Source organism: Podarcis gaigeae (assembly GCF_964106915.1).
Source record: "Podarcis gaigeae genome assembly, chromosome: 4".
In the NCBI taxonomy this organism is placed as follows: Eukaryota; Metazoa; Chordata; class Lepidosauria; order Squamata; family Lacertidae; genus Podarcis; species Podarcis gaigeae.
The window spans coordinates 34215109-34231542 of NC_139677.1; the positions used below are offsets into that span (position 1 = coordinate 34215109).

General features: G+C 40.7%; 1 protein-coding gene across 6 annotated transcripts in view; it reads right to left on the bottom strand.

The window, feature by feature from the left end:
- The window catches only part of UBE3A (ubiquitin protein ligase E3A), a 33184-nt gene that overhangs the window by 9129 nt on the left and 7621 nt on the right, over positions 1-16434 (bottom strand). For 2 of the 6 annotated variants that reach the window (XM_083734240.1, XM_083734241.1), the window contains 6 exons: positions 16236-16303; positions 13189-13352; positions 11366-11480; positions 9715-9759; positions 7894-8204; positions 5834-7086 (listed from right to left, as the gene is read on the bottom strand). In XM_083734240.1, the coding sequence (XP_083590366.1) occupies positions 5834-7086; positions 7894-8204; positions 9715-9759; positions 11366-11385 (1629 nt within the window). In that variant the 5' untranslated portion in view covers positions 11386-11480; positions 13189-13352; positions 16236-16303. The remainder of the gene's footprint in view (positions 1-5833; positions 7087-7893; positions 8205-9714; positions 9760-11365; positions 11481-13188; positions 13353-16235; positions 16304-16434) is intronic. The other 4 variants (XM_083734242.1, XM_083734243.1, XM_083734244.1 and 1 more) reach the window with 3 other exon arrangements.

Here is a 16434-nt window from a genome sequence, read left to right on the forward strand (position 1 = left end):
CTCTGTTGAGCACAGTAAGGCAACACATGAGGCTCAAGGTGGCTTCTTCATGTGGCACTAAACTATGGTTTAGCATGTGTGAGCAAAATTCTGTAGAGTTGGGGCACATTTAATACAACTCATGCCCATATATTTGCATTTATCCCAGTTTCTTGAAATTTTTCTTCTGCACCACTAGATTGGATATCTATATGTAGCCTTCAAAGTAGAAGGCTTAAAATATCTATTTATACAACAAGGCCTACTGAATCCGAACTGACACTGTTAACACTTCAATATGATTAAGAAAACTGACAACTGGTTCAAACCCAAGTGAACCATGCTGCTCCTTGATACAGATGATGGGAAAAAGTCACCAGCTAATCTAGCCAGGAGCAAGTTTGATTCCAAAACATTCCATCACCCACCATACTGCAGAAATAATAAAAAACCACTAAGATTATCAAGGGAAAGTTCTCTCTCTATTGCACAACACTTTGTACTGCCCAGTTTCTCATTGCTAAGTTTTCTGAAGCCTTACAGGGGAAAGAACTGTAGAGAATGATCTTCTGACCCTCACAGGACGCAATTAATGCTATTTACTGGGTTAACACAAACTTTCTTGACTCCTCTAAGAAGGAAATGTAACACATAATATGTGTACCATCATTGAAATTGGGGCAACGTTTTACTTTTGTACTACGGAAAGGTATCTCATTTAATCCAGCCACTTGGAACAAGGTCATTAGAATATGATTGGAGCAATTAAATATAAAAAGGCGATAAAGGACTTTGCTTTACGAGTAGACATTTTTACTGACACGAGATATGCAAGAAGAGTTTTATGGAGTGAAGCTGTATGCAAATCAATCAGTTAGGCAAAATGTTTCAACCAACAATGGCCTTGTTCTCACATCCCAGCAAACCATAGTTAATGGTTTATGGCAGCAGTTTTCAACCTTTTTGAGTCCTCGGCTCCCTTGACCAACCACATTCTTTTTGCAGCACCCCTGCGGGGCTCAGGAGCCAAGTTATTGTCTGCAGAGCTGGCAGCCTCTCACCATTTTTTGAACACCCTCCCATGTGGAGTGTTCCTTCAGCCTCCTCTTCTCTCCTCTGGAGTCCTCTGGGCAGTTGCTGCAGCCGCCCCTGGTCTTTGAGCTGCCCCCTCCCCGCCCCAAAGAGAGGTGCCTCCCAGAGACACCATTTGCCTGAGGAGCTGCAACAAACAGCTGTGCACGTCTTTGGAAGGCAGGGACTCGAGAAGGCATCAGAGGGAGGGAGGGAAGGAAAGAGGGACAGAGGCCAGTGCTGCCCATGGCACCCCTGACCATCATTTAAGGAACCCCAGGGTGCCACGGCACAGTGGTAGAAAACCACTGGTTTATTGTGACCACACTGATCTTGGCCACTTTGCGTCTCTGCAGCTTATGCTGGGAGGAAACAAAACTGAAGTACTGTCTTAGTGTGACATTTAAAGCAGGGATTGTAGTTTGTTTCACTCTCTAACCAGGATGTGTAGCCAAGATTTGTTTTTGTCTTGCTTGTTGGGAGCAAAACAGTCCGTGTCTCCTGGTTTTGACATAATGCGAAGTCACGAATCCTGGTTTATATCCTCTGTGCGCCAGCAGGTGAGAGTCATATTGTCCAGATATGCACATTCATACCAAACTATTGCCTACAGTTTCCAAAGACATGTGAATCGAGCTAATATATTCTATGTCATGGAGGAGGAACCTTCAGATCATGGGCAAAACAAGGCCCACAAGGCAATTTCCCCACCTGCCCCACTCCTTACATCATATGACATAAGATGAAGGGCAGGTAAGGTCACAGCTACACAAAAGCAACCGGGAGCCTTAGAATGCAACCCCAATTCTTCTTCTGCAAATGGGGCTTGCATCCAGAGGCTTTTAAATTTGGTACCAAATGCAAGCACTTGCAAGCTCCCGATCAGAGCTCCTGAATGGAGCCAATCCCTGTTGAATGCAAGCCACACTTCCAGCAGGAGTCGTTGCAGCCTTGGCTTGAATTTAAGCCACAACTGCAAGGAAACAACTGGGCGAGCACTTAGAAGTGTCAAATTACTTGATATCAGGTGTTTAGTGGAGAACCTGGCAGTTCCCACTCTGTTGAGCTACAAGTTTTAAGTCAATCTTCACTAACCTGGTGCCATCCACATGAAAGGCACCAGGTTGCCAAAGGCTGCTTTAATTGAACATCTGTTTTGAATCTATAGTTTATAGAAAGGTTACTCTGTGATGGTTACAAGGCCTTGCAGAACAGAAGTGAATCAGCTATTTCTTAAATATATGTGAAACCAAATTTTCAAATAGATATTAGACCGAGTCTGACCATGAATGCACAAGAATTAAAAGTTTATAAGGGCACTTTGTCAGCGTTCAGAGTAGGAAGGTAGTTGCCCGGTAATTAGGAAAGTTTACTGTTTCAGGATACATCTTGGGTGTAGTAAGGTACACGATACATACTTGACAATTTAACGGTGGTACTCAAGTCACAATGTAAATGTGTTGTACATAAAATGGAAAGGCTAACAAAAGGCAGCCAATATCCAAGGCTGAGGAAAAATTTACTTGCAGAACAGGAATAGGATTTCTGATACTATAAATCCAACTGCACTGCTGAGCAAATGAAAAACAGAAAGACATCCAGCTTAGAATAGAGCTGAGTCAAACTAGATAAACACACACATTAAATATAGCAGCCTTAAACTAGGTTTTATAGAACACAATGTTCCATTTTATTTGTAGGATCAATGTAAACAGGTTCTGGCGAGAATTCTGTCCTAAGAGTTTGGACACTTACTAAGTGAATTATAGATTTGCAAGAGCTGAATGTGAGCTGTAATGCAGCTTTCTCCTGCAGATACACTGGATCAGGGCATGTGCACCCCCACCATTGTGGAACAGAATGCCAGAATCAAAACAAGTTGTGACCAAGGTTATCCCTTCTGCTACTGGCAATCATTTAGATACTCAAAGCGCAATTGCAGGATTATTGCCATGGCAAATACAAGTTTTACTGCAATTCCAAATTCTGTGACTGCCAGTAAAGAAACTTAGTTCTGGGATGTGTGTGTACAGATACAGTGTGCATGTGTCTGGAGTGGCCACAACAATGGCAGGCATGGAGGACTGGCCAAGGATCAACACATCCCTTGGACAGAAAAAGGCTTGCTATTCCTGATGCAGCACTTCCTACCAATACTTCTGGAATTCAACCACCAAAGAGGGATCAAATTATCCCACTCACAGGGGCATATGAAGGCGCCTTTTCACTCTTAATGAAATAGAACATGCAACAAATTTAAAATCTCAAACTTTCAGACTGGTGCAAAGCTGCAGATTCATGTTTTCCCCTCCCATGCATGAAAAATTATCTGAGGTAAATAGCAGCTGGATTTCTCAGCTTCACTCAGGATTCTCCTGACAACCCCAAAGTCTTCAGACCAACCCAGAGCTTTGCACTATTTATGACTTGATCAAGTTAGCAGGTCTAAATAAGGAGGCTCTTATCACCGCTGCATAAAATGTTGACTTTTTGATGTTTGCTGAAAATGTTTTCTCCCAAGCCTTTTCAAATTAGTCTATTTCTGCAGTTTTGATTCGTGATGCTTTTATGATTTAATACTGTTTTATTATCTATATTATGTTTTATATTCTATTTCTATGCAGCAAAATAAATATAACCTAGTTTAAATAAAGTCAAGTCAAATGAATGTACAGTAATTAGAAGGCAGTGGGTGGCATCTCCCCTGTATACCCTTCAAAATCTTCCCTATAGGGTCTACCAATGGGGGGCTGCAGGAGAGAAGAGAGAAGGGGAAAGCTCTGTTTCACCAGTGGAACAGGACCACTTGATACCACTAAATGTTAATGCAATTGCACATTATTCTTACACGCGAGATGCTAGCACCAGCACCAGAATTGCAGTTAAACTCTTTAACCTAAGTGACACAGGTCTCGGGAGACTTGATTCACGGCTCCTTCCCCTATCAGGGACTGCTCATGTTTCCTATCACAAACTGAAGAACCTGCATTCTAGGAAAAAAGCACGAACCATATTTTCTATTCCTCTAACCAAACTCAAGAGGTCACTGCTGGAAAGCTACTGTAAAACTTTAGTAACCTACACAACAGAGATGCAAAGTTCAGTACAGTACTCCATGAAGCTTTTGTTCCCCAGATGTCAGGCTGTTAACCCAAGACATGTGTTCAGACAATGACAAATTTGCTTACTAACACCTCTTGGTGCTATGTAGACCACTGGTTTGAAGACTAGCTTTATTAAGACTGAATGGGAGATTTTTTAATGGTTCCAGTTACGGCTTTGTGAGGGGCAGGTTGAGCTTCAAACAGTTAAGATGAACCACAGAAAGGCTTGCGATGAAGGGGCTAGGGGTTTATACCACCAGTTCCATGGGGCAAATTGCCTCTTCTCTACAAGAAAGGGAATTCTGACTGAACACCAGGAAGAACCTTCTGACAGTTAAGAGCTCTTCGACAGTGGAACCGTCTCCCTCGGTTGTGGACTCTTCTTCACTGGTGGTTTTTAAGCAGAGATTGGATGCCCATCTGTCATGGATGCTTTAGCTGAGATTCCTGCATTACAGGGGTTTGGATTGAATAACCACTGGGGGGCCTTTCAACTCTACAATTCTATGATTCTACATGTGTATGCATGTCGTGGAGGCGGGAGATGTCTTTGGGAAGGAACAACAACAATCAGTTCACACACAGGGAGGGAAAGGCTTTAATAAGTTTTACAGAAGGTGGTGTTTTCATTTTTATCTTCTTACTTTTTAAATTGTGGGGGACAAGGACGGGGGACAGTTTCCAGCTGGCAGGCTGGATGCCTAGGTCCCCATAGATCTGTGTGCCATTCTGAAAGGCAGGATGGGTGAAGCGCTTTATTTTGCTTGTGTTGTTTGAAATCAAACTGCACAGGTCAAGGCACAGTGCTTTGTAGGTGTGGATGCCTCCACTGATCGCCAGTGCTTGTGAAGCCCTGTGCCTTTACAGGGGCAAATGTGATTATCATCGGTGCTTGTACGGGAACATGGTTTTGCAAGCAGCACCAGCTAGCTGAATTGACAGTGCCTGAAAATTCCACTTTGGGCAGGGAGCTGAATCTTTTTACCTACAACAGGGGTGTAGAAGGTAGGTGTGGCTTGGTGAAAATGGCTTCACAGGACAAAGAGGGAGGCCTACTGGGCTTATTAGGCTCACACGCTGGAGTACCTGACCGCTGCTTTATACCACAAACTGTTTCATGTGATGATTGCCCAGGAATGTGGCCAGATTATGGGGACACTCTGAGATGGATAGTTAAACGGGCATTGCCAACTGATACACCCCATCAAATGCACACCTGAAATAAAGCAGTGTAATTTCCCCCCACCATTGTCACAACATGGAATGTACCATTATCCATCAATGAACTTCCAAGAACCTCAAGTCTCTTTCTGAATGGTCATCTGTGGATAAAAGCCATAGTGTGCCAAATCAAAATATTCCAGGAACATTTGTGCAGAGATTAAAATTCTAACGTGATGGCTTTTTGGTTTTAGCAAAAGAAAAGCCATACACGTTTAACATAGGTTCAAATGTTTTTCCAGGAGTAATTCTGGGAATGATAAGAAACAAACCTGTGTACATGGCAGGCCGCTCCTCCACACATCAGTCCCGCAAAGCAGCAGTAACCTCAACTAGTGCTTATAATACTTCAGACACCAGGAAACCTGAGTCGATAGCGTAGTAACAATCTGGCTTCTAGCTATTTTATTTTCCAACATAGACAGTCAAACACCTTTTTACACCAATACGCCACTTACCCGGACAAGAGCATCATCTATGATGTGATCCCGTCTCACTTTGAGTCGCAAATACGGATTTAACTGCTGTCCTTGAACTAAACTGTAGAGTACGGTGATGCGCCGTTCACTGTACATACGGATTCTGTTGTCATAATACAATCCCAGGTTTTTCGTAACAGCATTCAATATAAAGGGGCACGTCATAAAGGAGAATTTGTTTTCCGTTTCTACCTTGAAGAAGGTGTAATCTTTGTCCATTTCTAGAACGTCATTCAGTGGCTCATTGATAAACTCTTCAAAGGGGATAAGTGGTTTTCGGCAATCTATAGTTTTTACACCAAGTTCTGTTTCCAGTGGGTCTACTCGGGGTCCTTTTTTATTTCTTCTCTCCTCGCCCAGCAGTTCCTGAAGCGTTAGCTCGCTGGATTCTGGGATTGGCTCTTCGTCTTCCTCCTCGTTGTGATCCGTGTCCACATCCCCTCCCACTACATTTGCATAGTAAACCATTTTTAAGCACTTTGAAGCAGCGACAATGGCATCGTCGTCATTCACTAAGTTGCGGCTGTTGAACTCGTTGCTTATGACCTTGTAGGTTATAAGTTGTTGAAATGTTTCCATCATCCGTCGGATCTGGTCTGCGCTATACTTTGACCACAATCTGACCAGCTTCGCTTGAGCTGCCAGGGGTAGCTTACTCATTGCTTTGCAAAACAATGGCAGTGCCATTTCCAGGTACTCAGGACTGTGAAGATTACCATTTTCCATAACGATAATAAACAAGTTGAGATAGTTAGGATCTCGAGAGTACACATTATGGTAAGTCAAGTCACATTCCACATTGGGCGACAAGTACACAAGTGCATTTAAAAAGGCAGATTCTATTTTTTCGTTAGAAAGCAATCTATTGTAGACCCGTCTGACTGCATCAATGTCTACAGACACTTCTTCTGGGCCTAATTTTTGTAGGTTGTTATCCCCCTGCGCGGCATCGCCTGTTCTGGATGATGATGATGATGGTGCAACCGAATCTTCTTCCATGGCAGAAGAACAGGCAGCTTTTTCCTTTTCATCTTCATCCTTATCTTCATCCTTTCCTTGAAGAGATTTCAGTTCTTCCTTAGTATGCTGCTTGGCTTTTCGAAAGCTCTGTACCAAAGCTTCAGCGCTAGAAAATACTCTCCCGATGACACGGATTAAAGGTGAATAGTCCTCTTTTTCTCTACATAGCTCAAGGATTTCATAGACTTTGTCTTCTGTTAAGAATGTCACATCTACAATGTTAAACACAAAGCAGAAAACCTCTGTTGAACTTAGTTTAAAATCTATGTATTAAGCAGAGACCCACTATTTACCAACTTCAGCAGGCATACAACAACTTTGGCACTTTATTATGACAAAAGATTGAATTAGAAAGTAGGGTTGTGTTCAGTGTCACGATAAACCATCTCCCTGGTCTCACAGCTCCCCACTCTGCTCTGGCACAGCTGTAAAGGGGGTGCTGCAAATTTTTCACTTTTGATTTCAATTAACCAGGTTAACACCATGTCAGAATTCAAAATGGTGGTTAATCTTAACCATGGTTTGTTGAAACAAGCCACCTTATTGTATTTTATTTATTCAAATATTTATAGCCTGCCCTATACTGCTTGATCTCAAGGCGGTGTAATTAATTAATTTAAAACAAGGATTCATCAAATAAAAATAAGGTACATAAAATAAACCAACAGCACTAATCTTAAAACACAAAATGGGACACAGTATAAAGCAACAGAAATGCCCGACTGAATAATCGGTTCTTTATCAGACAATAAAGCAAGGTGCCTCTTTCTGAAGGGAGAGTCTTCCATCACTGGGCATCAGCAAAGAAATGACCCTTTTCTCCATTTCTACATAATATACAGCCTCTAAAACTGGGAGGCAAAGGAAAGCCTCACTGGCTACTCTTAATGCACAGACAGGTTAGTATAGAGAGATGCTCCTTCAAGTGCCTAGGTCTCCACTTGTTTAAGACTTACTGCTAACACCTTGAAACTGGACCTGAAGCATACTGGCAGCTAGTGTTAAAGGTAATGCCTTACCTTTAAAGTCGTCTCTTGGGCCTTGCATTTCCTTTTTGTTCATTTTTCTGTCAGTGCAGGAGTTGTTGTGGGCACCTTTGGAATTGTTTTCTAGGTAGGCTGAGCTTGTTCCTTTCTTGGAGGGATGAGGATCACAGAGTTTTGCATTAATCTTATAAAGCTCGAGGGCTTTAATGGCTGCTGCATTGTTATCCATACGGAGGAAAGTTGGACAGGAAGCACAAAATTCATTCGTGCAGGCTTCATTTCCACAGCCCTCAGTTAACTGATGGTAGTAGCGTTCTATTAGATGCTTTGCAGCTGCTCGCTTCCTGTACCAAACATCCAAACAGTAAGCACAAGGATTAGTATGGCTTTCATATACAAGCTCATTCAAATGGTCGGCAAAGCACAGATTAGTGAGGCTCTGAAGTAATCTCTCTCAATTTAAGAGATATTGCACATCAAGAGATCCTGAAAGGCAAGATGCACCTGCTAATAATAATAATAATAATAATAATAATAATAATAATAATAATATAAAAGGTCTGATGCACAGTATAGTTTGTGAATGTGTAAACTAGTCTGCTGTTTCTTTAAAAAATGTAGATTATCGAAGTCTGGGGCAAAGACCCTCCCCAAGCTCAGCATTTCAATGTGATTACTTTCAACTGGAAAGATTTAAGTAACAGAACTTTCAAAAGTACTTAATTAGGACAGGGCTATGGTCAATACTTGTCATAGTTTGGTTCCAACAAATCATTCAGTTACAAGAATTACAAGTTAAAATAATATGAAAAGCACAAGTATAATGAAGCAAATTATTTACAGTTATTAATAGTAGTATGACAATGTATAGCCTGCCTTTCAATCCAAAGATTTCCAATGTGGTCCATTACAAAACATAAAATATATAAATCACCACAAGAAAATGACAGAATATAAACCAGGTATCATAAATCAGAAACATTGAAATAACAAGAAGCAGAAATTACAAAGTCTGGTAGTTAGACAGGTACCTTTTCTACTCATGAGCCTGACCTAGTATTTTCTGTATCACTAAACAATTGGACACTGCTTAATTTTAGTTGTAGATAATAAAAGTTGAAGAAGCCTCTGGTTGTGATCCAGAGCAGTCATTTATATTCCCATACAGAATAAGCACATGGTGGGTGATGTGACATTTTTCACTAGCACAGTTTACCTGCCAAGGCAGCGAGCTGTAATTCACCTTTAGGAGCAGCTTGCGTTATTGGCTCTAGGAACTGTCATAGCAAAAACATCAAAGAGATCTATGAACTGGATCCTTGCCAAGTTAGCTGCACTTAGATTCCACTGAAATCAGTGGCAAAAGTCAAGTCATGACTAATGTGATTTCCCATTGATTTCAACATACCTAATCTAGGCAAATGATTGTGTTCTCAATGTACCTGATCTGGGCAAACCATCATGTTGAAGAAGTGAACAATGAATAATTTTTCTCAAGTATAACTTAAAGGTAGCTGTTGAAGAATGGAGGTAATGCAACTCTGATATTGCATCTGGGTTTCACACAAAAGACAGTGGTACCTCGGGTAACATACGCTTCAGGTTACATACGCTTCAGGTTACAGACTCCGCTAACCCAGAAATAGTGCTTCAGGTTAAGAACTTTGCTTCAGGATGAGAACAGAAATCGTGCTCCAGCGGCGCAGCAGCAGCAGGAGGCCCCATTAGCTAAAGTGGTGCTTCAGGTTAAGAACAGTTTCAGGTTAAGTATGGACGTCCGGAACGAATTAAGTACTTAACCCGAGGTACCACTGTATACCAAATGCACTCTTTTGATATGCTAGTTATACTTACATTCGGCTAGCTTCAATATTTTCAGAGTGAGGTTCTCCTGGTGATCTGTAAAGGTTTAAATAAAAACGTGAGCATTTTGTATGCAGCTAAGAGGAAAAGAGATACAACTAGCATATTACGTGATTCAGTAATACCAATAACATATTCTCTTGGAAGTCAGTCCTAGTGATTTAAAATCAAAGTTACCTATAGGTTAAGGCTGCTTACAACGAAATAAACACAGATATAAGCTGCTCATCATACACTCACAGTTGTCTACTTTTGCAATTATCAACTTTTACATACTGTACACCGCTTTTACATAGTACTTTCTATTCTCACATCAAATGCTTCATAAAAACCACTGTTTACAATACTTCCGCATTTTTAGCTGTCCCAATAATTTGCCACTTTCTTATTATCAGTATTTTGTCAGTACCAGCTCAGCTGAGCTATATTAATCCTTGTGCTATATTAAAAAGTGGCCTTGGTATGTTTCGAGATTCCAACAAGCCTATGTTTCTAAGCTTTCCAGAAGCTCAGCTGACAGTGTTTTATTATTAGTAAGTATAATGAAATGTTGTTCAGATATCCAAAGTTCTGTGCTACTTAAAACTTTATTCTACAACAGTGCTGGTTTTCTACAAGGACACAGCCCTTTCTGTGATGATTCTGCATTTGTAGAATACCCTCCCCAGGAAAATATTTTTACCTCTTCTTTATTCTAACCAGCATTTGATAAAAATTACGGCACTTTTTTTTAAGAATTGTTTTATCTGCTATCTTTTAAATGTTATTTTATTGTTTGCTTTTCAAAAAAATAAATATTATGGAATTTCAGTCTATCAGTGTTGTTACATGATGCTGAAAACTGCCTTGTGGAGGACAGATTCTCTGAAAGGTAGGTTAACAGCCATTAAATAAATACAGTGTAGAATGTATTTGTGTATTTGAACAAAAGCATTTTAAAATTAAACATAACTTGCTTAAGAAGTTTAGAAAACATCAAAGTTATCATTATTTAGCTAACCCCAGCCAAAACCAAAAGGTTTGCTTTTGTTTAATAAATTTCGTTACAAGTGCTTAAGTTTTCAGCCCCGAATAGCACTGCAGAAAGCATGATCGCAACACACCCACCCACTAATCTGAACACTGCAGCATGAGCTAGCAATTTTATATGGTGGCTCAATTCCAATGCCACTCAAAGGAACTTCTCCATTCTGCAAGAAGTTGCCTCCACTGTAACTCCTAGGATAGAAAAAGCAAAGGCATGCAAGTCTGCTGCACTTGCCAATTTCACCAAGTCTCTGGAACAAAATCATTGTTTTAGCCAAATTGAGCACCCATTGTCAGCAAGATACCATGGAGATCTCTCCCAAATCTGTGCATTCTTTCATTTTCTTCCAAGGTCAGACTGTGGTGGACTGCTTCTGGCAATTACTGAACCAGAGACAGTCTCCCCTATATAACAACTCAGGGGCGGGACGACAACATTTTATAGAATATTAACACTGATATTCAGAGCAATATAAAGAAGGGATAGACACTTCAAAAGTATTTGGCTCTATGGTGTCCTCCTAAAGACTACTTGCTAATTAAGCTGTTATGGAAGCATAAAAAGCATTATTTGCATTTGAAACACCATTTTTTTAAAAAAGTTCATGACATTTACCTTTTACAAGCTGTGGCCATTCGGTGACATTGGGGTGATCACAATTTTGTGTTGTTGATTAAAAACAGGTTGTCGCTGGTCCTCTTGTGCTGGGCCAAGCATAGGCTTAATAGTGCTAAATGAATAAAGTTATGCTTAGTTAAACATCCTCAAGTTCATGCTTCAAACTAGGCAATTAAACGAACAATTGTGATCATTAGCCAACACACACTCTGTGTTGCAAGAAATCTTAACACAAATATATATAATAATTCTGCTGCCAAAACTAAGTTCCAGCCTTTACAAATCAACTTTTGAATTTGTCTAGATTCAATGCAAGACATTTCCCAGAGTCCAGTTGTAGTTGGGTAGTTCATTAAAGTCAGGCTATTGAAACGAAATCCATGAAAGACAGAAATTATGATGGCCAGAAAACCTTGGGGAATGGAGAAGATATTTTTACTTCCACTACTGGTTGTGTTTAGCCATGCACTTTCACTCAGGCTTGTAGTCTTGCCTGGAGCAATGCACTGCAATTGTGGCTAGAAGAGCTTTCTACCAATTCCACTACCCTGCATTACTTTAGAAAGAACCATCCTTAATGATGGCTCAAAATATTAAGCTGGTTTAAGGTTAATTCTGCTTTCTGATGTAGGTCACAAGAAAACACGTTACAATAAAGATCTAGAGATTGCATTTGTTCCCTGTTGACCTCCAGGATCAATTCAAGGTGTGGTTCATGATAAAAAAAGATCTACAATAGGATATGCCCCAATATACCCCGAGGCCAACTCCAGCCTTGTGCATTACTATGAAATTTTAAGAGTGTCCTCTTTCATTATTCATGTGTCAACTTAGGAATGTAAGGAAGTGTACAGAGGTGGCTAACCTGTAATTACAGGTTACAGGTTTGCCCTTGAGACTCACTAAGACAAATCCATACATTTCCTAGAGGTGCATATTATCTTTTATATAGGTTGGCCTTTGATGGCCCAGGATAGAATGGCCGGAAGGTCTATTTCAATATTGGTAAAGGCTGTATTTCTGGCATCACCCACTTCAGCCTAAGAGATGAGGCCACTATACAACACATTTCTTTGTAAAACTTAATACGGACACCAGTCACAATTTTATTACAATTAATTAGTAATTCCACCACAAGGTACTTCACCACTAGATTCAGCTTTAGTGGCCACCAAAACTTGAAAGAAAAAAATACAGCCTATTACATCCATGGCTCTTTATATACAAGAACCTCTCACCCCTTCTCAGACCTGTTTTTGCAGACATCACGAGGCAGCTAGGGGTAGAATGCTGACCCACTCCTTTCTAATTACAGCAAGAACAGCTGTATGGACCCTGTCCCCCCATGACATGGGGTGATTAATGAGTAACTGCCTATTTTTTAGAATGTACTTTTGAATCCCAGTAGTCCTCTCACAGGAAACACCTATCACACCAATGTCCTAGTTTTCCAGGACCACTTCAGACATCACATTTTTAAGTGTATACATCAAGCATCTTAGATATATGCCTTAAAAAATGTGAATTATGAGTGCAACAAACACGTGCTTGCAAATGTATGTATCAAGAGACCTGAGACTGGCTGAACTTTCCTGCTGAGTGTTTACTTGGTGGAAACGTGGGGTTTAATTCCATGAGATTTGCAGTGGCCTTAGGACGGCTTCTGTTGACCTTGACAAGGTTTAACAGCCACTGTTCTAAAAATTTCCCACAATGCAAATTAATGAAAAACACAGGATGAAAATAATGCAGTTTACAATGGTTGTACTCTTCTTTTCAGCAACCCATTTGTAGTGGACATTTCCATTTCAAAATTTTACCTGTCAACTGTCTCCTGTGATCTGGCTTCTCTGGTATAAGATGTAAGGCTGATCTTCTACTCTGTCATGTCGCTGTCAGCCAGTGATTATTCAGCAACACTCGTACCCACAGCACCCCGAGGCCACCCACTGGCTTTTTGCTCTCCAGCTGAAGACTTCCATTGCTGAAACGGAACCAATTAATGTCTTACCTAATTCTATAATCTGATCTTATCTGTTCTTACGTACAAAATTTTAAACCCTTAACCTGAAAAAAAATATCACTAAATTTCCTGAACTCACTCTTTCCAAATCTGACTATAAAGCATTTGGCAAATAAGAATATTCTGAAGTATGAGTGATATCCAAATGTGGTGTCCTGCTTGCACAACAGACATCTTCTTGTGCAAACTGGACTTAAGACTCTCTTTCTTTTCCCCAGCAGTGCCCCATTTGCTTTATAGGGATGGGGGGCAGGAATGGGGAGGAGAGGACTAGGAAATTCTGTTGCATCTACTGGTGCAGCACTGGATCTCTCCCTATAAACATTTTTTTGCAGAAATCTGAAGCACTGTCTGCACCCAGGTTTAGGATAGCCATGCACATCAGAACCCCGTTTACAGAGAGGAGCAGATGGATAGAGAGCAGTGTTTCCCTAGGTAGCAAGACCAGTGGTCAAGGATGATGGGAACTGTAGTCTGAAAACAGCTGGAGACCCAAGTTTGGGAGACACTGTCTTAGAGGTAGTGTAAAATGGAGGATAGACAAAACACTTAAAATTGCCATCCAATTCCCAGCTCGGGAGAAGCTGGCAATGTCCCGTGGCTGAAACCCTAGAAAGTTGCTGCCAGTCAGTGAAGACAGTACTAAGCTAGATGGGCTAAGGGTGTGACTCAGTATAAGGCAGCTTCCTATGCTCCTAATTGATAAAGCAATACTGTCTCTGTTATGGAGGACATTTTGCCATAGTGCAGGTGGCGCTGTGGGTTAAACCACAGAGCCTAGGACTTGCTGATCAGAAGGTTGGTGGTTCGAATCCCCGTGACGGGGTGAGCTCCCATTGCTCCGGCCAACCTAGCAGTTCGAAAGCACATCAAAGTGCAAGTAGATAAATAGGTACCGCTCCGGCGGGAAGGTAAACGGTGTTTCCGTGCGCTGCTCTGGTTCGCCAGAAGCAGCTTAGTCATGCTGGCCACATGACCCAGAAGCTGTACGCCGGCTCCCTCGGCCAATAAAGCGAGATGAGCACTGCAACCCCAGAGTCGGCCACGACTGGACCTAATGCTCAGGGGTCCCTTTACCTTTACTTTACTTTTGGTTGTAGTCTAAAAACAGCTGGAGACCCAAGTTCGGGAAACCCTGTACTAGTGTTGAGTGGCTGAGCTGACCTAGTCCCGGAACATATTTATTCTTTGCCTATAGTATCCTAGAATAGAAACACTTCTGTTTATTTCTTCATAGCTATTACCAATTTGCAATCCCTTTTAAGTGACTGCTCTCTATGTATAAAATGTGATGCCTTTGGGGCCCAATGAAATATACTAATGAAACTTAAAACTGCCAGAATCCCTTGGCCAAAGGCCAAATTTCATCATCTCTTATTTTATTCTACAGAAGAACACATTTTCCAAGAGGTGAATTTATGCTTGAGAACATGGTGCTCACATGAGCCTTGTGCCCTATATTCTATCATCTGGATAGAGCTGGCCCTATTGTTATACGAGTTTCAGCTCTCCAATTACATAACACAAAAAGTCAACTAGGGACCTAAAATAAGAGGCATGCAACACACATCTCCAAATCTCAAGCTGAGTGTTCAGAATGAAATTGTGCAAGGAATGAATGCATGGTCAATAGTGATCAACCCTGCCCATCTTATTAAAGTTGGGATCAACTTTCTGGACAGCAAAGCAGGTGGGCGGACCCAGAGATGCTGTGAGTGCAAGTGCAGCTGAGCAGTCACTGGCTGCCACCCGAGGTTCCAATCTCAAAAATCACCCAAGAACTGACAGATTATGCATGTGAAAGCAGCATAACAGACAAAGAACAGTTTAAAAGTAAATTCAGCTAGAAGTCAGCTTTCATAATCAGCGTCATTCCAACGTAATTTTCCTTTCACATAATAGCTGATATTGGGTGCAAAGTACAATTTTCACAGTTAAGACCACCAGTAATTTACTGTCTGCAAACAGCATCCGCTTGCAAAGGCTGCCTATTCATTTCGGTTGGGAGTGGGCTGGAAGGGGCACCTACAAACAGGCTTTCAATATGGAGAATGCAACCCTGTAAAGGAGATATAACTGTTTTGCTCTCTACTTAGGTGTCTTATCTTATTTCTCTTGTTCACAAACTAGTGCACAAAGGAAATAATTTGGTAAGACTTCACGATTCCTACTATACCAAATTAAAAGCTGCTGTTGTACTGGATATTTTAAAACCCCACCAACAGCAAGCAGCATGTCTGAATTTCAGCATGTATTTCATCATGCAACAATAAAATCAGAGTGCAGTTAAAACTAGCTTGCTTTGTGGTAACCAGACTAAAACTGGTTACTTAATATAAGATGTTAAAATAAAGTGAATTAGGACTGTTTCCAGGAACGTGGTAGCAACATGAGATTTTTGACATTGAGCCAATTGACAAAAAGGTGATACTGGAACAGAATAATACCAGATGAGCCGTCAAAAGTGTTCACACTTACAAAAGGTATGCCATTCATTATGCATACTAAAAGTTCATTCAGCAGTTAAGGTAAGACAAAAGCTGATCCAATTTATATTCTGTCCACAAGCAACTAGCATACAGTAGACAAGTTATTCTTGATTTGTGGAGCAACTTGCAGGCTACATCATTCATACGGTTAGTCTGCTAATTAATGGAAACTGCAAATTTTCAAAAGACCATAGCACATGATATGGCAATCAAGTACTCAAATATTCAGCACTTTATAATACCTTCATAAATATTGTTTTCTTTCATAAATTTGTTCTCTGTAAGGCAGTTTTATTAAGAGAAATTATTTCTGCTGATAAAAACACAATATCTAAGATACAACTATTCTACATACCATGTTCTTCCAGTACTTCAGCAGGTTGTTCTTGCACGTTGCCAAACGGCCTTCAATTGGCTGCGGACCTAGAATACAATATCTTACTTCAGTTTTTTTAATCAGTTATATAAAGATTAAGATCGTCTAATGCATAAAATCTACATGATGCTCTTTTAGAAGTTCATTTGTGCTGTACTATTTACTGCACTCAGGATGA